This window comes from Typopeltis vanoorti, chromosome 25, assembly GCF_054136105.1.
Source record: "Typopeltis vanoorti isolate ZY-2024b chromosome 25, IOZ_Tvanoo_1.0, whole genome shotgun sequence".
Taxonomy (NCBI): domain Eukaryota; kingdom Metazoa; phylum Arthropoda; class Arachnida; order Uropygi; family Thelyphonidae; genus Typopeltis; species Typopeltis vanoorti.
The window spans coordinates 35,877,997-35,898,865 of record NC_143573.1 but is presented as its reverse complement, the minus strand read 5'-3'; the positions used below and the strand labels follow the sequence as shown (position 1 = coordinate 35,898,865).

The 20,869-nt window shown below is 37.4% G+C and overlaps 1 protein-coding gene across 2 annotated transcripts in view; it reads right to left on the bottom strand.

Moving 5' to 3' along the window:
- LOC150092664 (uncharacterized) overlaps positions 1-20,869 on the bottom strand; it is a 154,578-nt gene that overhangs the window by 38,899 nt on the left and 94,810 nt on the right. For both annotated transcript variants that reach the window (XM_090414740.1, XM_090414741.1), the window contains one exon: positions 16,353-16,436. In XM_090414740.1, coding sequence (XP_090270866.1) covers positions 16,353-16,436 — 84 coding nt within the window. The remainder of the gene's footprint in view (positions 1-16,352; positions 16,437-20,869) is intronic.

The window sequence follows — 20,869 nt, the reverse complement described above, 5'->3', positions numbered from 1 at the left end:
TTTAAGACCCCATTGGCCCCAACCTTACCTTGATGCCTTATATTAACTATCCCACTCTGGTTTGTTGTCCTTATTTGCTCTAGCATATTATATTCATTCTTACATTCAACTGCCTCCCTAAGGACTGTATATCTACTCCCCCTTAACAAATCTAGTTTCCCTGAATTTGCACATCCACTACATTCAGCAACACTTTCTCAAGTCTTCTTACACCATAACCATTCAAATGCAAGCCATCCATCTTATATAGATCCTTTCGCCCATCAAACTCACTCCACACGTCCACAAATTCCACACCACTTGTCATACATAACCCACGCATAAAGTCATTCGCAATTATGGCCCTCCTTTTAAACATTTCACTGTCATACCGTGGCAAAAGACTAATCATTCTAACTCTCTCTCTTTTCTTTTGCTACCTCAAACAATTCATTCAGGTCTTCTATCATTTCCATTTTATCTCCTTTCAAATCATTCGTACCTGCCACAACAATCATTTCTCTCACCCTTTCCTTTTGCTCTCTAATAGACTCAGTTACATCCTTTATGGTTGCACCAGGTTGGTATGATTTTGTCAAATCCTCTACTAACACACCTCGTACTAACGAGTCTCCATACAGCACTCTATCCTTCATTTTGTTCATGTTCACATTCATACACCTATTTTTCCTGTCATACCTTTTATTATTGGTTGGTTTGTTCAGTCGACTTTTGTTCATGCACTCTAGCTGCAGTTTTGCCCTCTATTGCACCATTCAACAACGCGATCTCACTCAATGCATCTATCTCATCTTTTTTATTCTCTGAGAAACCATTAATACTAATCATTCACACTTTCAACATTCACACTCATAATTCTCGTGTACAATCTTGTCGTTTCTTGTCATATCGCTATTTTCTTCATTCTGAAGTTTAACAAAAATATCACACTCACAATCCGAAATACACTTCAATTCCTCATTCTCCCTACATTTTCTACACACATTCACTCCTTTATTATCATCTATCCACACTCCAACCGTACTCTGCAAAGCATACATTTCACAGCTAGTACACCTTTTCTTTTATACTACTGTTCTTTGATAACGATGGCAAACCATTACTGGCTGCCATTTTCCTTCGTACAGGTGCCATAATTATTGCAACGTGTTTTATCAAATAAGTTATACACACCAAAAGCACACAAACAGACTGACTAAAATACGCAAGGCAAACAAAACTACGCAATATTAACTAATTTTATCAACGATAACTGAAAATACTTATCTTATCAGGAGCTTGCACGAACACTACACACTACGATTTTGTAAATTTTTGTAAGTTATTTCTTTTAAACTTGAAATACTGTAAGTAGCTGTTTTGTGTGTATTTTCATTGAGAATTTCCTGTTTTCAAGAAAGTTGATTTTATGTGTAATTTTATTTTGAGATCATTCTTAATGAAGAATTATTATAACTGTTTATCTTGAATTAGTGGCAAGAGTACTAGCTGGAATATGTGACTTAACAGCCTGGTGAGATGTCCAGAAACAGTAAGGAGTTTATTTCCTGAACTGCATGCAGTTCAGGAAATGGCAGGAGTTGAGGGCTCATGGTTGCTATAAGGATAAATGAGTAAATGTATGAAAGCCATAATTTTGGTTTTAGAAAAACACATTACAGTTTAACACTGTTTGGCAAAGTAACTTCAAAAAATGGATGTGGGCTAACCACTATCTCACTTTCATAAGTTCTATATGGAATCAATCAGAATGGTACATGAACAAGACCATGTGAGGCAGAAAGTTCTGTAATAAGAATTACAATTGGTTGAGACATTTGTAAAGAGGACAGTAGTTGGTAGCCAAGAAACTAGTCATTACTACTATTACCACCCCAAGATCATGGAGTCACTCCTCTGGGAGGTCTTTTTATCATCACACACAGCTCATCATACCATGTTTTAAACACATTCAAACTCTGAAGACACTAGATTCCAATCATTCACAACTCTGCACGAAAAAACCCGCCTCACTCCCCTACTCGCACCCTCTTTATACAGTTTCCAGGGGTGACCTCTGGTTCTCCCATGATCTCCCACTATTCTCTGTAAAACTTCTCCAGCATTGATCATATAACCACCACTTAACAACTTTTAGGTCAATCATATCTCCCCTCTTCCTCCTGTCCACTAAACTCTGCAAATTACATCATCTCGATCTTTCCTCATACTCAACATTCCAGAGGTCAGAAACTACCTTATTAGTCTCCTTTGGACCCTTTCCAACATCTCTACATACTTTGAAAACCCAGTGACCAAATCTGGGCACAATAGTCCATCTGTGGCCTAATCAAAGCCTTATACAAAGGAAGAATCTCCCTACTTCTACACGTCAGTGTCCTCTGCATCAATCCCTGAAGCCTTTGTGTTGTTTTCACAATTTCAGCAATGCATCCCCTAAATTTTAGATCCTTATCCACTATCACCCCTAGATCTCTTATTTCCTCTACCTCCAACAATATATTCTCACCAAGCATAAATTCTGCATCCCATCTTTGTTTTCCAAATTTTAAAACCTTACATTTTGCAACATTGAGCTCACATCCCCATTTGCTTGCCCAATCACTCAATTTATTCAAGTCTTCCTGTAAGGCCACAACACTTCATGGTTTGTCCCAACTTTGCATCTGTAAACAACTGAATATCTCCATCCAAATCTTCACCTATATCATTAATATACAAGTTAAACAGTAATGGACATAAAACAGACCCTGAGGCACTCCACTAGTGACTTTCCTTTTCCTGGATATCATTCCCCATACATAACTTGACACCTATCAGATGCCCAGTTTCCAATCCAATGCACCAATCTAATATCCAACCTCATCTGCTCTAGTTTGACTGCCAACCTATCATGAGGTACTCTATCAAAAGAGTGCTAAATCCAAGTATATTAGCTATGTATTCTTTTCCTCTGTTCAAGAAAAGAGTCACTTTATTGTAATAAGTAGATCACTAAAACATGACCACCCTTTAGCAAATTCATGCTGTCCATCAAAGATGATACCATTGTTATCAACCCAACTCTGGATCCTAGTTCTCACAAGCTTCTCCAACAACTTAACCACAACACCTGACACACAGATAGGCCTATAGTTTGATGCTCGAGTTTGATCACCTTTATGAAGGAGGTGATCAAACCCTCCTTAGGAACTAGACCAAGTGCAAGACTCTTATTAAAAAAATATATCAAATCAGGTGTCAACTCCCTGGTACATTCTTTCAGAATACATGGTGATATATTATCAAGTCCCACAGCCTTATTAACATCTAATTTACTCAACTCCCCATACACCTCTTGCTCACATGAAGTCATTCACAAGATTGAAAGAGCTTTATGTGCTCATTGAGTATCTCCACCATACATTCTGCATCAGCTGTCTTTATACCATTTTCTCCAATCAATGTCATCCTTCCATATTTATTCTTTCTTTTGCTGGCTAGATATTGAAAGAACTCTTCAGGATTCTTTTTGGCTTCATTAGCCAACTGCTGTTCATACCTCTTTAGCTACCCTCACTAACCAAGTTGCCCTCCTTGCTTGGTCTTTGTAGACCTCGTGGAATTGGTTATTTCCACTTCTCTTATGCTGCCTCCACAATGCCCTTTTTCTATGTATCGCATGCTTAATCTCTTTATTCATCCATCTAACACCCACCTTATTTAACCTTCTCACCCTTGGAATACATTCAGACATTGCATCTACTTGATAGTTATTGAAAATCCCCAAGCTGCATTGATCTCTTTTCCAGCTAACTCCTCATTCCATGCTACACCTGCAAGCTGTCTCCTGAGCTGTTCATAATTGCCCCCTTGTAGTTCCACATATACCCTTTTCTCACAGAGGTCCTTGCACTGCTGGCAACCACCTAGGTAATCACCTCATGGTCACTCTCAGCAATTGGTGGATGATTTGACACCTCATTTATAATTACATCTTCTGATGAGATGACCAAATCGAAGACACTCAATCCTCGTGTGCTCTGTTACATACTGTCTGATGTAGTTATCCCTCAAAAACAAGAAACTCATTTTCTTTACTTCGAAGTTGCTATCTCATCATTCCAGTCTATATTGCCATAATTAAAATCACCCATAATAATCACCCTTTTATTTACTTGGCTAATTTGATTGTACATTTCATTATCACCACCATTCACATTGCCTGGTCTATAACATCCCACCATGTATTTGATTCCATTCACCTCTATCTCACACCATACTGCCTCAAAACCACTGGCACTATTTCCCTCTTGCATCTACTTTATATGGACATAACTTTCTCTATCATCAATAGCACTCCCCCTCCCTTTTTACCCCTTCTGTCCTCACGAAACACATCATACCCTTCCATCTCTATTCCTGTCAGGATGTCATCCTCTTACAACCATGTCTCACTTATTCCGACAATCTTTGGGTGAACAGACGCAATTAGTGCAACCATTTTGTCTGCCTTGTTTCTTATACTTCTAGCATTCCTATACAAACGCAACAGCTCATTTCTGGATCTACAGCTAGTTCCACTGATACCACTCACTCGGTGTGATCTCTCCATGCTCGACTGAGGCCATTTCCCTTTCTGCTTCATTTTAAAACCCTTTTCAATTCTAACTGTTTCCTCTTGATCTCTGGTCATCCTATTCCTTTCCTGCCTACACATTCTCACCTCCTATAGGAGCATCCTGTGCACCCTTGTCCACTCCAAGCCTGTTTCCCTGCTCCTCTTGCAAACCCATTCTCTATACTCATACACTCACTCCCCATTCATATACACCTCTTCAATCTCTCCCGTCTTACTCTGGCTCTTCCACATCAGCCCCCTCTCAATCAGATTAATTCTCTCTATTCAGTTCTCTACCTTCCAGCAGCAGTCTCTCCAAGCGACTCGCATCATATCTACTCAAATGAAGTCCATCGCTCCCATACAGCTCACTTCGTCCCTCAAATTCATTCCACACATTAACAAACTGTAGTCAATGTCTCCTCACACATTTCAGCCATCATATCATTCATAATCCTTGCTCTCTGCCTCATTTAACCACAGTCATACCTAGGCAACAACTAACTTCTCTTCCTGTCACACTATTCTTTTATCCTAAGCATCCTCCTGATATCCATTCTGACACTTTGTCCTCTCTCAAATCATTCGTACCTATTAATAGTATTAACTCTTTTGCTCACTCCTGACTCATATCCAATGCCTCAATCACTCTACTCATTTTAGCACCTGGAAAACATACCTTGTGCATTCTATCCTCCAGCACACTTTTAATGGGGTCGCCATACAATGCCACTCTCATCTTTCGTTACTCTTTCATGCCATCATTTATTTTAATAGTTTTTACCTGAATTTTCTTAATTTCATTCCTAATCCATTTCATTTCTTGCCTCATTCAATCCAATTCGCCTTCCAAATCTTGCGACACATTCTCTTTATCATTCAATCTTTCTAACTCTTGACCCCCTCCTCACTTTCCCACTTATTCATCCTTTGTTTCTGTACTTTCAGTCCAACATGTGTCTAATTTTTGCTATCATCCATTCTTTTGATTTTTTTCACTTTCGATTTCTCCGTCATGCCATTTCTAGTCTCATTCATTCTCTCAATTCATTTCCTTCTGCCACTTTCACCTCACTTTCATCCCTTTTAACATCCATTAGTTTTCAAATCGCTCTCTTTTTTACCGATTTTTTTTTTTTTTTTTTAACATTTCGCCTCTTTCTCACCATCCTTTTTCAAAGGCGCACTTATTTTCTCCACGACAATCTCGCAACTAACAGTTTGTCATCAATTTCATATTTGCATTAATTATTTCCTCATTCAGGTCACACTTTGCACACACCCTCCTTCCATCCTCACCAAATATCCACAAATCATTTATGTAATCAAAAGGATACATATAACAGACCTCAACACTTAACGAATCTACTGAAATCTAAATTAGTCATTTTTCCCTATGGAAAATTAGAAAAACTGCCAAAATCTAGGACTGCTGCTAATTTTTGATCAGGTAAGATGAGCTATCAGTAACTTCCAACCACTGTTGGAAGTTACTGATATGTAGATTCTAGGGTTAAACAGTATGTCAATTTTTTTCATCCTCAGGCAAGTAACCTTTTTCTGTATCTTGTTTCTAATCTTTGCAAGATTAGTTGACTGCTATTTAAGTATATCAAATACCAAACTCATTAAAGTTTGGTATCCAAATGTATAACAGTTTGAGTTGCTGCTCCACCAAAACTATTATATTCTTCAGCCTTTTAACTTGCTTGTTAATGATATTTTATGTAGATTGACTAAGGATCTAGTGTTTTTGCTGATACAAAGTTGGGAAGTATTATAAGGAGCATTACTGATGTTAATTCCCTTCAAAGATTTGAATATACTTTTGGCTTGAACAAATGAGTAAATGTAGTTTTAATAAGTTCAAGGTGCAATTTTGGAGTGCAGAAATACAAGGCTATGCACTATAGTGATAGCACTATGCTGCATGAAATGCAGATTCATGATCTGGGAGTGATGGTTAACAGCAAAGTGAAGTTCAGGTGGCATATTGCAAGTGTTACAAATACTGCATTAATGTACAAATCACAGCAATTGTTGCTGTGATTAGTACATTAACATAGAAATAAACAGGTAGCTGTGCCACTGTATAAGCACCAGTCAGACTGCATTTGGTGTCTTGTGCTCAGATTTGGTCTTTTGTGATATGGAGACATTGCAGATGGTCCAGAGACAAGTGACAGTATCAAGGCTCTGGAATGATGGCTATGGAAAAAGGTAAAAGTAATTGCCAAGTTTGGTAAAGGAGGAAAAGATGTGATATGACCAAGACATTTAAGTTGTGTTGATTTCATTGGATTAATCTAGGAGGATTATAAAAAAGGATGATCTAGAGACCATCCCTGAAAGTTGTGGTGAAAAGGGGTGAAGAGTAGATTTTTACATAGAGAATTATTATTACCCCAAGACCTCATGGAGTCAAAGACTCATCTGGGAGGTCCTTTTATCACACACAGCTCATCATACCGTGCCTCAAACAGATTCAAACTCCTTGCAGAAACCACTCTCAGGCAAGGGTATTCTAATCATTTAGAATTCTGCACAAAAAACCTGCCTCTCACTCCCCTGCTCACACCCTCTTTATACAGTTTCCAGGGATGACCTCTGGGTTCTGCCCTGGATCTCCCACTATTTTCTGTAGAACTTCTCCAGCATTGATCCTACGACTTACCAAGTTTTAGGTCTATCATATCTCCCTCTTCGTCCTGTCCACCAGACTGCAAATTACATCTTCTCAATCTGACCTCTGGAATGTGGAGTATGAGGAAAAACTACCTTAGACAGTTGCCTTTGGACCATCTCCAACATCTCTTCATCCTTCTGGAAACTAGGTGACCAAATCTGGGCACAATAGTCCATGTGTGGCCTAATCAAAGCCTTATACAATGAAACAAGAACCTCTACACATTAGTATCCTCTGCATCATTCCCAGAAACCTTTGTCTTCAAAATTTTGGCTGCATCTTCTACATTTCAGATCCTTATCCACTATCACCCCCAGATCCCTAATTTCTTCCACCTCCAACAATATATCTTCACCAAGGAAAAATTCTGCATCCCATCTTTGTTTTCCAAATTTTAAAATCTTATAATTTTGCAACATTGAACTCACATGCCCATTTCCATGCCCAACCACTATTTATTCAAGTCTTCTTGTAAGGCCGCCACAAGATCTTCACTACTCTTCATGGTTCGTCCCAACTTTGCATCATCTGCAAACAACTGAATATCTCCATTACAGATATTCTTCATCTATATCATTAATATAGAAGTTAAACAGTAATGGCCCCAAAACAGACCCCCTGAGGCACTCCACTAGTGACTTTCCTTTTCCTGGATATTGCTCCTGATACACAACTTGTTGATACCTATCAGATGGCCAGTCTCCAATCCAATGCACTAATCTAATATCCAACCCCATCTGCTCTAGTTTGAGCTATCAATTTATCATGAGGTACTCTATCAAAAGAGTTTGCAAAATCCAAGTATATTACTGTGTATCCTTCTCTTTTCAGGGAAGCAGTCACTTTATTGTAACTAGTAAATAGATTACTAAAACATGACCTCCCTTTAGCAAATCCATGCTGTCCATCAAAGATACCATTTATCTTTGGATATGTATGTTGTTAATACAGGAATGTTAAGGATTTTAACATTCCTTATGATAAATGTCAGTTGAATGAACCTCCCATGATCAGTCTGCTGACTTTATTAAGGATATAAGATGCTCAAAAACAGTGTATGGCATAAATGGGACATGTAAAATGTCCCATTTATGCCATACACTCATTGAAGTCCATTGTGGTTTAATAGAATGAAGATAGGACAAGAAATGATTAAGTTTAATAGTGTTAATATTTTGTCATATCTGAAATGAGTTGTAGTAACAAACCATAAAAATAAGTGGAAGAGACTAAAAACCTGAAGTCCTAGAAATGATTTCAGGACTTTCTTTTGGGACTTTAGGTACTGATAAGCAACATTAGTTAAGAATTAGATCCCAAATCTCAGTTTTATAACCACTGCACTTTGGTTTGACTTTTCAAATGACCCTATTATAAGTCATGTTTATTTACTGCAATGAAGCATACTGGATTATGCATGGAAAATTTTCATAGAGAGGGTAGAACAAGGTTTATCTAGAAACTAAGGGGATGCAATGCATGAAGAAGAGAATAAGGAGCAAGTTCTTTGCATGGAGTGGTTAGCAAGTAGAATGCATTGCTCAAGTAGTTAATACAAACATGTCGAATGAGTAAACATAGCTCACAAACTGTGTTACATATGCCTTCCATGATGAGTCAACTCCATGGAGATCTAGTGATACTTTCCATTGATTCTGTGCAAACTGCTAAAGATCAGCAGACACCCAACTGACAATTGTGGTGGTAAATATTTTTTCAAGATGGATATTGGCAGATGTTATTTGTCCATAATTTTAGTTTCAAGAACAAGGAACAAGCTATATAAAAGGAAGAAAGGGTATTTGTCTTAAGAAAAGCTGATGAGGGCAGCCAGCTTCTTACATTTGGTTATTTCTACACTAGTCAATTTGAACACCATATATCAAACGACATATAGCACTGGACTCCTTTCCTTGCCAATACTTGATACCTTTCTCAAACCTGACCAAGATGTATTCTCCATTTGGCCATGTAGCTTAGGCATTACTCATTCCTCCTAAATACCCAGATAAAAACTATTCCTAGAGATCAATTACATATCTTCCTAATGGTTACATATCTTCTTAATGGTACAGTAAATTGTTCACCCCATAGTTTATGTAGATTATTTGGACACTAAAGTTGACATTCCTAGCATACTCTCTCCAGATGTTTATCTGGGGATTTCCTTAACAGAGTGGGAAAACAAAGAATTAGTCCACTTTCTAATATCTATCCAGGTGATTTTAGGTCATCTCCAATGTCTTACTAGATGTCAAGCCTGATAATGCTAATTTAGGTAAAGTAGCTGATCTATCTATGTGGCCCAGCCATTGGAGCTGTTTGATATATTTCAGTGATATTTTGTGATCTAGCAATGCACTGGATTTTCCTTCTAACCTCATTTGCATGCCATATATGGTGGCATCTTTGTTTTCTGTAGCACTTCATTTCAAAGGCCAATAATCTTTTCTCATCTTCCTTTAACAATATCCAACTCTTATCTGTATAGTAAGAGTTAAGGGCATCAACAAGGTAGAGCTAGCTATATTTGATTGGCCTTCTAAGGCAGACATTACATAACACCTCCAAGGAGTTCAAAGACTTAGAGGAAGAGCACCTACTCTAAACAACTCTCCATCTCCACCACTCAAATTCAATGCTATCTACTGCCGACAACCACCACTAGTATTTTCAGACAAGCATCCATTCCCACAGCAGGATTCCAACCTTAGCCTTTTGGCTGGAAAAAATATGCCAACTAAAAGTTTGACAATGATCAGACAATGCTTATCTTTTACTGGCTCCTGCTCCCTTATTTGGGAGAGTAAATGGAAAGCAATCACCACCCTGATAGGAGAACCCTACCTGGAAGAGATTACAAATTCTACTAACAATGCACTACTATCTGTAGTGCAGGTTCACAGAAACTGCAAATCTCAGAGAATGGATTGCATTGCATCATTTCACTGTTTTCTTTCAAATTCCTAAAGCATCACATGCAGAATCAAGTGCTAGTCTATACTGCTGCATCAGCAAATCTGTTTCCAAGGCCAAGATTTCAATCTGAAATCAAAACCAAAAACAAAATGGAAGTGGATAGCCCACACAATCAGAAACTCAGATAAGGATATAGCAAAGCCAGCCATAGAATGGAATCCATAGCAAAGCAGAAGGGGGGTATGCTCCAAGATGACCCAGAGAGAAATCAAAACACTGATGAAACAGCTAAAAAATCCTGGAATGAGATCAAGAAGGATGTAATGAACAGAGTCCAATAGAGAGCAATGCCCTATGCTCTGCAGGGCATGAAGAGCATAAGTAACAATCACTAGCATCTAAGTTTATCTATTCATGTATACACTTTAATTCACCCTTGTGCTATCTTTATTCCATTAAATCATAATATAAAACTTTGTCAGCAAAAATATTTACCATTAGAACTTATGTACAGAAAGATGGCAAAATCAAATGAAAAGGTACATGCTATTATGATATTAAGGCATACTAATCCTGAAATTTTGACTAAACTGCTTGCTTGACTAAATGGTTAACATATCTGCTCTCTAGTGGAAAGGCTGTGGGTTCAAATCCTGCCATGGATGTCCAAAAATACTAGTGGTGATGGTGGGTGGTAGATTGCATTGGTGTAGATGATTGTAGTTGCAGTTTGTTGTAGTTGGTGCATTGAATGGTGGACAGCTGTAGAGTAGGTACCCTCCCTTGAGTCTTTGGACTCCCTGGAGGCATGATGTAATAACAAATTATGAAAAGTCAGCAATGAAAAGCAAACTGAACATAGGTTCTCCATGGAGAAAATGGAGTTGTCTAAGTAAACATCTAAGTGTCATCAGTAGTAGTTAAGATCTTGGAGAAAGTAGTGAGGGACCGTATACAGCATTGGGCAGATGAGGGTAATGTTATCTGTGAGAATCAACATGGATTTGTGAAAGGACGCACTTGTTTTAGCAATATGCTAGCCTTTTATAATAAAGTTACAAGAACATTAGATGAGGGAAAGGCATATACTGCAATTTTCTTAGACTTGGCGAAGGCATTTGACAGGGTGCCACATAAGCTGATATTTAAGTTGCAGCACATGGTCTGGATGTCAGATTGGTTAACTGGATTCAGGATTGGCTGTCTGATAAGTATCAGAGAGTTGTGTATGGTGGAGCAGTTTCCAAGAGGCAGAGGGTTACAAGTGGGGTCCCACAGGGACCAGTACTAGGACCTATATTGTTTAACCTTTATATCAATGACATAGCCAGTGGATTGCAAGGGGATATTCAGTTGTTTGTGGATGATGCGAAGCTGGGAAGGATTATTAGTAATAGTGCAGATGTGATGGCCCTGCAAGAGGATTTAAATAAGCTAGATAGATGGGCAAATGAATGGGGGTTTCGGTTTAATGCATCAAAATGTAAGGTCTTGAGGTTTGGGAAACATTGATGGGATGCTGCATACTCTATGGGAGGAGTTATACTGGAGGAAGTAGGGGAGACAAGAGATCTGGGGTTGATGATTGATAGAAACCTGAAGTTTAGGGGACATATTGCAAAGGTGGTGAAGGTAACAGAGGATTGCTGCTATTATGAGAAGGACACTGACCTACAGAGATAAGAGGGTTATCATTCTGTTGTATAAGTCTCTGATCAGACCACACTTAGACTATCGTTCTCAGATTTGGTCCCCAGGATTTGAAAGGGATAAATTAACTGTGGAAAGGATACAAAGACGGATGACAAAGATGGTTTCAGGACTGTACAAGGATAGTTATGAGGATCGGCTGAGAGAATGTGGACTGCAGAGTTTGGTGGATAGAAGGAGAGGTGATATGATTGAGACTTAAACTGTTGAGAGGTGGTTACAGGGTTGACACTGGGGAGTTCTTTCGCTTGGTTGAACAGTGGGAAGGAGTGATGACAAAATGCCATCCCTGGAAGTTATGAAAGGAAACTGAGCAAGAGGGTAAGGAGTGGTTTCTTTGTGTGGAGGGTGGTTGAGCCGTGGAATGCATTGCCTGATGGAGTGGTGGGAGAGAGAACAGTCAGTGAGTTTAAGGAGTGGTATGATAGACTTTGCGTTTCTCAGGGGGACCTCCCCTCAATGAGTCTTGACAGACTTTGTCTTAGGAAGGACCTCCCTCGATGAGTCTTTTGACTCCTTGGAGGCCTGAATAATAATAATAAACATGTCAACTATTTTAGGCACAATATTTTAGTAGAGATAGCAAATTATATATAGAAATGAATAAGTAATCTATTGTGGGAAACTTGAAATATTTGGTTACATGGGGTTCTTGGAAGAGCCTTTGCAGCACATTGCATATTAATACACTTGTTGCCAAGAACCTTTATCAAGGCTTTTCATTTGAAGGAAAGGAAGTCAGAAGTGGCAGGATTTTCCTCCCAACCAGTTTTACATTTTGCAAAAGAGGCAAACTACCAGAACACATGCAATTTTACTGACAAATCAGATAAATAGGAATCAGATTTCTAATAAAGTTTAATTATTTGGCTGCAATAGGCCATTAAGAAAGAGATGGGATAGGTTTGTGTAGAAGATTTAAAAACAACCAAAATGGCAACTGCTGTGGAGTGTTCTTATGAGCTGGCACTGAAGGTTTGTAAGTAACTGATTAAAGGGAGTTAAGTTAATGGAGTTTTAGAATACTGTTAAAGATCAGATCCCTGTTAATTGTATAAGTGGTTAGCATATGCATAACTAGATTTCTACTCTAGCAAAGATTGAATTAGGTGATCATGAATGTTTGTCAGTGATTTTAAATCTCAGACAGTCAAGAAACCTATAAGCATATCAGTGCCATGGTGCAGATAAAGACCAAAGTTTTTTTGAATAGCTGCAGGTTGGAAATATTTCTTGAGAAAGGCTGCTCCAGAGGAGGTCAGAAATAAAAGAGGATGAACAGAAACAAGTTTGGTGTGTTTGCAGTTATATAGTAAAGAGGTGCTAGGCAGCTTCAGCTTTTGTATTAACAGGAGCAAGATCTATATTGGAGGAATGATGGTTGTGCATTCACATGCACAACTCATTGCAGCTTGACTTAAATGCATTCACCAGCCCTGCACTTGCCACACTCAGAAAATGCATTCCAATTACTTACCACTCTCCATGCAAAAAAATCTACTCACCTTATACAGCTTCCACAGATGGTCTTTCTCCCTGTTTAGATATTCTATGAAAAATCTCATCCATACTAATCTGGTAATTACTCCTTACCAACTTATACATCTATCATCACAACTCTCTTCCTTCTATCCACTAGGCTATAATTTGCATTCCCTCTGTCTTTTATTCCACATTCCAAAGACCAGATACAAACTTAATCATCTCTGGACACTGTCTAACATTTCCTTTTGAAAATCTGGTGATTAAATCTGCAACAATAATCCATTCCATGTGACCTGACCAGTCTTGTACAATGGAATCAAAACAGGTTGAGCCATCAGTAACAGAGGCTCTACCAATCGACCAATCTGTTTTGATTCCATTGTACAAGACTCTGGTCATTTCAGATGGATTACTGTTGCAGATCATGCAAAAATTTCAGTAAGTTTGAGCACTGTTAGTAGTTGGCAGGGGATCAATCGTTCAGTGGTGTTGGCTCTCTCCCTAGTCTTTGGACTTCCTGAAGATGTCACACAATGTTAGTGTTCTCTGCATCATTCCCATAATCCACTGTCATCCTCAGTTTTAGCAAAATTGTCCATGAAATTAAGTCTCTCCACCATAACTCCCAAATCCTTCATTTCCTTCACAATATCCCACCAGTTCTATACTCTGCATCCCATCTTTCCTTCCCCAATTTTAAAACCTTGCCCTTTGTAACATTAAACTAACATCCCTAAACACTTGCCTCATTTAGACAGTCTATTTAGGTCCTCCTGCAAAGCTACAAGCTCTGCTCTACTTCTCATAACTAACTTTGCATCAACTACATATCACCATTTAAGCTGGTTCAATGTCATTTATATACAAATTAAAAAATTGCCCCAAAACTAGTGTCCAAAAAATCACTAGTGGTATGCCCCTGGAGCATACCACTAGTGATTTTCCACTTCCAGGATATGACTCTTTTATGCACAACCTGCTGATACCTATCACACACCCATTCTCCAATCCAACATACACTAAGCTACTATCAAACCCCATCTGTTTCGATTTAACTACTAGTATGTGATAATCTATTAAAAGCCTTTGCAAAAGATAAATATATTGCTCTATATGCATCCTCTTATCCAATGTATTTATCACCTTGTTATAATAATAAAGCAGATTGCTAAAACATGATTTTTCTTTAAGCAAACCCATGCTATCCATTAAATATCATTCTACTGCTATCCACCCAGTTCTGAATCCTTGTCCAACACATTGATCACAACTCCAGACAAGCAGATTGGCCTATAATTCAAAGTTTTAGTCTTATTTCCTTTATGAAGCATAAAAATTTTGCTATCTTTCCATTCCTTTGTGATCTATGCTAATCTAAGACTCATATTGAAAATGAGTCTTAGATTAGCATAGATCTAAGACTCATCTTCAACATGAGTCGTAGGTTAGTGCAGATCTAAGACTCATGTTGAAAATTTTTGATGTTAACTCCCTGTAACTTCAAGACATGGTGATATACCATGAAGTCCCATGACCTTGTTGATAAAGTTTACTCAATTCCTCATTTATCAGAGATCCTCCCCATTCCTACTGCTCAAGTTCTGCATTGTTATAATCATAATGATGAATACTTTAACTGCTTATTAAACATCTGCTATATCCTCAGTATATCATCCTCCCATAATCATTCTTCCTTCTACTGCCACATATTGAAAAAACTCCCTAGAATTTAGATTCATTTGCTAACTGCTGTTCATACTGCACATTTACATTTACTAAGGGAGTGTCACCTTCCTTGCTCTTTGTACTCCTCATAACTGATTATCTCCACTCATCTTTGTGCTGCCTCCACAATGCTTTTTCTTCCCAATTGCACACTTCACTTCTTTAGTCATCGATTTTATACCTACCTTAATCCCCTTATTTAATATACTATTCCCTGTCACTAGTGGAGTGACTCAGGGGCCTGTTTTGGAGCCATTACTGTTTAACTTGTATATTAACGATATAGGTGAAGATTTGGATGGATATATTCAGTTGTTTGCAGATGATGCAAAGTTGGGACGAACCGTGAAGAGTAGTGAAAATGTTGCCTTACAAGAAGACTTGAATAAATTGAGTGATTAGGCACAGAAATGGAGATGCGAGTTCAATGTTGCAAAATGTAAGGTTTTAAAATTTGGAAAACAAAGATGGGATGCAGAATTTATGCTTGGTGAGGATATATTGTTATTGTTGGAGGTGGAAGAAATAAGAGATCTTGAGGTTATAGTGGATAAGGATCTGAAATTTAGAAGACACATAGCCAAAATTGCAAAGACAACACAAATGCTTCTGGGAATGATGTGGAGGACACTAACGTGTAGAAGTAGAAAGGTTCTTGTTCCATTGTATAAGGCTTTGATTAGGCTGCACATGGACTATTGTGCCCAGATTTGGTCATCTGGTTTTCAGAAGGATGAAGGAAAGGGTCCACAAGCAATTGACTAAGGTAGTTTCTGATCTCTGGAATGTCAAATATGAGGAAAGATTGAGAAGATGTAATTTGCAGTCTGGTGGACAGGAGGAAGAGGGGAGATATGATAGAGACCTACAAGTTGGTAAGGGATGTTATAGGATCAATGCTGAAGAAGTTCTACAGAAAGTAGTGGGAGATCGGGGGAGAACCAGAGGTCATCCCTGGAAACTGTATAAAGAGGATGCGAGTAGGGGAATGAGGGCAGGTTTTTTTTTGTGCAGTTGTGAATGATTGGAATGCCTTACCTGAGTGTGGTGTCTGCAAGGAATTTGCATGTGTTCAAGGCACAGTATGATGAGCTGTGTGTGATAAAATGACCTCCCAGATGAGTGACTCCATGAGGTCTTGGGGTAATAATATTCTTGTTAAGCATAGATTTTTGCTAGAAATGTTTCTATAGCAATTTAGTATGAAAGTTTCTAATTGAAACCTACCTCCAAGATCATAATAATGAATAGAACAGATGCTGATGGAGTTGCCAGTTTCTCCAATATGAAATCTACTGCATCAGCACAATCCTAGAAGACAAATCACATTAACTTAATCACAAACAATAAGGCAGATAAAACATTAATGTAAAGCTATGAGTAATTTTTATAATACTATCACTGATTGTTTCTAAACAAAATGCAACAATTAGGAAGTTTCCAGCTTTCTTCTGTAAGTTACCTGATACAGTTTATGTATCAGTTTCTGGCAACAATAATACTGAAAGATATGCTGAACTGCTTTATATGTAAAGACTGGACTAAAAATGAGAATAGAGTGCAAATAGTAATAAAACATCAAAGGACTGTATTGGCTAGGAGTGAACAAAGTAAAACCAATGATCAATGCAGCTTGCACCTTGTTGGTGCAAATGAAATAGTAATGTAGTGAACAGATATTGCAATTGCAAATTTGAAGAAACAGGTGAGAAATTCACATGAAGTTGTCAATGCTAAAAGGGACTTTTTCTGCAGTCATAAAATAGTAGATATGAAAACTAGACTGGAAGTACAAAGACATGGAAACTAGAGTTAAGAAAATGAATATGCAGGTACCAGTAGCAAATGAGTGAGAATGAAGAATTGGGTAATAAATCAAAGTAGAATTATCAAAGTATATGAAGGTGGTGGCAGCAGCATTCAGAATGAGGGAGATGCATTACTTGATATGCTAGTTCTTGGCTGAAAGGTATTTGTGAGCTATTTCTGACAGAAGACTGATGGGGAATCTTATTTCTAGGGAGGGCAGAGAAAAATGGTAAATATTGCTGATAAACTACAGCCAAAATAGTGTTGGATTATTATTTTTAAATAATATATAGTATTTGATAATAATTTAAGTCAATGGAAGTAATGCATCTGAAACTATCTGGGCCAATAGGACACAATATACATTTGGTTGCTACTATAAGCCAGCAGACAAAGGATATGAATGGTATATATCAGCAAAAATTTAGCTAAATGAGTGCAGCACACAAGTAATTATAAGAGACCAACTATAAGAACAGATTGGGAGGAAAAGACATGGACAAAAGAAAGAAATGGAATTTATAGTTACTGAAGAATAATTATCTAGTGCAAAGGTCCCAGCAGGTTTGAAAGTGTTAGACCTGATAACTTCGGATAATTTTTTGATATCTAATTTTTACTAACTTCAGAGGATTTGTTCAAGATAACTGCTACCAGTTGGCAAGTGACAACATGGTTGTAACCTAGAAGAATTACACTAGGACACAGGTGAATGTGTGTAATTTTCAGTTAAAGAATAAACACAGAATTTGAACTGGTGATTATGACAACTGCTTAAAGCACTGCCATGGCATAAACTTCAGAGATTGAATGTCAATAGTGCAAGAAAAAATAAACGATTATTTGAACGAAGCAGTAGCAGATTACATACCTAGAGTCAGGATAAATTAAGTGGGAATTAAATGGATAAGTAGCATCGTTAAGGATGCTCTAAATGTTTTGTAAAAGAAATGAGCATAGTGATATCAACAGTACAAAGCATAAGTCAGAAGAGTGAGGCAGGCAAGAATCATAAAAGCTGCATAAGCCAAAAGTAACCCAAAGTTCATTTGCTATATAAATGAAAGCAAGAATTATGCATAATTGTCATGCCAATTATAGGGAGGTGACAAGCAGACAACAGTGCCACTTTGCAAGAGTATATCACCCATCCATGAAGAGGGACAATGAGTAGCAGGGATTAAATTGGAAACAATTGAATGGAATTAGCAACTTTGACTGGATTATTTAACTCCCATGGGAGTGGAAAGATGAAAATAGTTCTATTGCATAAAGGAAGCTTGAAGACTGAGGCAGCAAATTATCTGATCAGTATCAGTGGTTGAGGTATTTGTTCAGATGCAACAAAGTATAAAAAGGTGGTCCTTGTTAGAGATCTAAAGAGGTGAAAATTATTACTAGACAAATTTTTTTCCAAGAAAACTTGGAGAAAAGAGCAATATTTTCTTTCTCAGCTGCTCTCATTTCTATATGGAGTTACTGTTTCTAAGTCTTTCTGAGTCTTCTCCACTAGTTTGTTGCATCTTTATCTAGATTTCTCTTTCAAATCTACATTATCTTTCCACCTTGATCTTCCACTTCTTCCTCCTTGTATTTCCATATTTTTCATATTACATGTACATACCATCTTAATCATGCCTCTTGTATTTTGTAATTGCAGTCACCTTGACCTCTGATGTGTTCATTCCTCACTTGATCTTTCCTTGTTACTCCATAGCCATTCTCATTTCTGTAGTACTAATCTTGCTTTCATTGGACTTCATAGGCAGCATCTCCACAATCCATAACATTATAGGTCTCACTACTGTTCTATATATTTTTCTTTTCAATTTCATTAGGACTTTTCTATCATAAAATTCCTGACATTTCTTTCCAATTTTTCCATCCTGCCTGAATTCTGTTATTAAATTCACTTTCCACTTCACTACTAGACCAAGATATTTAAATTTATCAACTTAATGATCTCTCCATTCAGCACTGTCTTCCTCAGTGGCAACATTTTGATTACAGATAGTTTTTCTTCTGCTAACTGTCCTCTAAGACTGTTCCATTGTATCAGCCTTTGTTTCACTTCCTCTTGTTTCTGCCACAGTACAATATTGTCTGCATATAACACTCCAAGGTTCTCTTGGTCTGTCAAATGTAAAATTTCATGTGATAAATTAATTTAAATAAATTTATTGAATTATTTACATGGTTTTGGGGCTGAAATAATGTAGAAAAAATTTTATAAATGAACTGTTTTGGAAATTGTTAAATAATTCATGTTTAAAATATTGTGCTTGAAATTAGAGAAATGATATCAATGTTGTAAGATAAAAATAGTATATATCCAAAAATGTTTGCAACAACTTGAACAAATTAATTGCCTAAGGCATGGGACTTCAGTGTGAAAATCAGAATATCATCACACCAGATAATTATGGACATTTGAAGTTTAACAAACAGGAAGCATATAAAAGGGGAAAAGAGAAGAACCATGAAATCTAGCCACCACCATGGGCTATGGAGAAGAGGAGACCTGCACCTTTTGCTACTGCTGCTGCAAGTGTTTCAGTTCCTGATCAGACTAGTGGAAAAAGCAAATGGCATGGAATAGGCAACCGAGGGTTTAGTGCCCATTGGAGCTGCTTTTTGTCAGCAATTCCTCAAATATTCCAGGCGGCTTCCAAGGAGTGACCGAAAACATACATACTATCAAATAGCTGGCTGTGATTCCTGCAAAGGGCTCTATGTCAGGACAACAGATTAGCCAATGGTGGAATAAAAGAAATGGAATACCAAAGTGTCCGAGTCAAGAACATGTCCTGTATAACAGAGAAATCAAGATATCCCAAACAAGTATAATTCATGAAGGACCGTAGGCTTACTGAAAAAATTGAGTAACAAATGATAATGTTATTATTTTCTTTAACTTAATCTTTTTCTTTACCAAACTTTTCAAACACTCATAATCAGATTCACTTTAAGTTAAGAAATCAAGGCAATTAAAGGATCAGTATTAAAATTTTATAATTCTGAAGAAGACAGATGACAAAGTAACAAGAGAAAAATATGTTTGAAATGCTATAGTTATAGCATGTAAATGGAATATTGTATCAACAATACTTAGTCAACATCTCAGTTGTCAGTCAGAACTCTAAAGTTAGAAGATAATTTGATGTTAAATCAAATATGAAGGATGCACATTATATCCAATGTTATTCAACTATATGGATCACATTATGAAGTGGTATTAAACCCAAGATGAAAACTGAAGGTGAATCTCAGCATTTTATGCAGATGTTATACTACAAAGTAAATTAATACAAGTCTACTCTAGATTCCCTGACTAAATTTGGAATGAAAATCAATAAGAAAATGAAAATGGGCAAAAACATTGAAAAGGGAAAAATCAACAGTATACTAAATGAGAATATACACCAAGTAAAACATTTCAGCTATTTAAAATTTTTAGTATGAAGATGACAGATTAAATATGGAAATACAGCAGAATTATCAATGTATGGTAGAAAGTCACCAGTACATTGTTTATAAAGAATGTGCAGACCCCCAATGGTCAAGGTGCATCATATCATTTCACATTTGTAGCCAGTATAAACTGGAGGAATACAATGCTCCCAAGTCAGTAACTTGTCTGGATAAAGTAGGCATGAGAAGGGAATTGACAGTTTGAAAGAGGTGTGACAGGATGCCATGTTGCAGACATCTGTTTGGCAAATTGAGCCATTCTAGGTCAATCAGTAACACCATTCTGCAATTGAAGCATAGGGAGTCAACTGCAAGTGCTACCTGTAGTGGACAAACCACAATCAGATTGTGGTTTGTCCACTGTATAAGTGATGGACTATTTGAATGATTTTTGTGCAAGTTATTTGGAGAAACTGCTACTTAGAATGAGAACAATGGATCCAAGCAGAGTAAGAAAGTAAGAA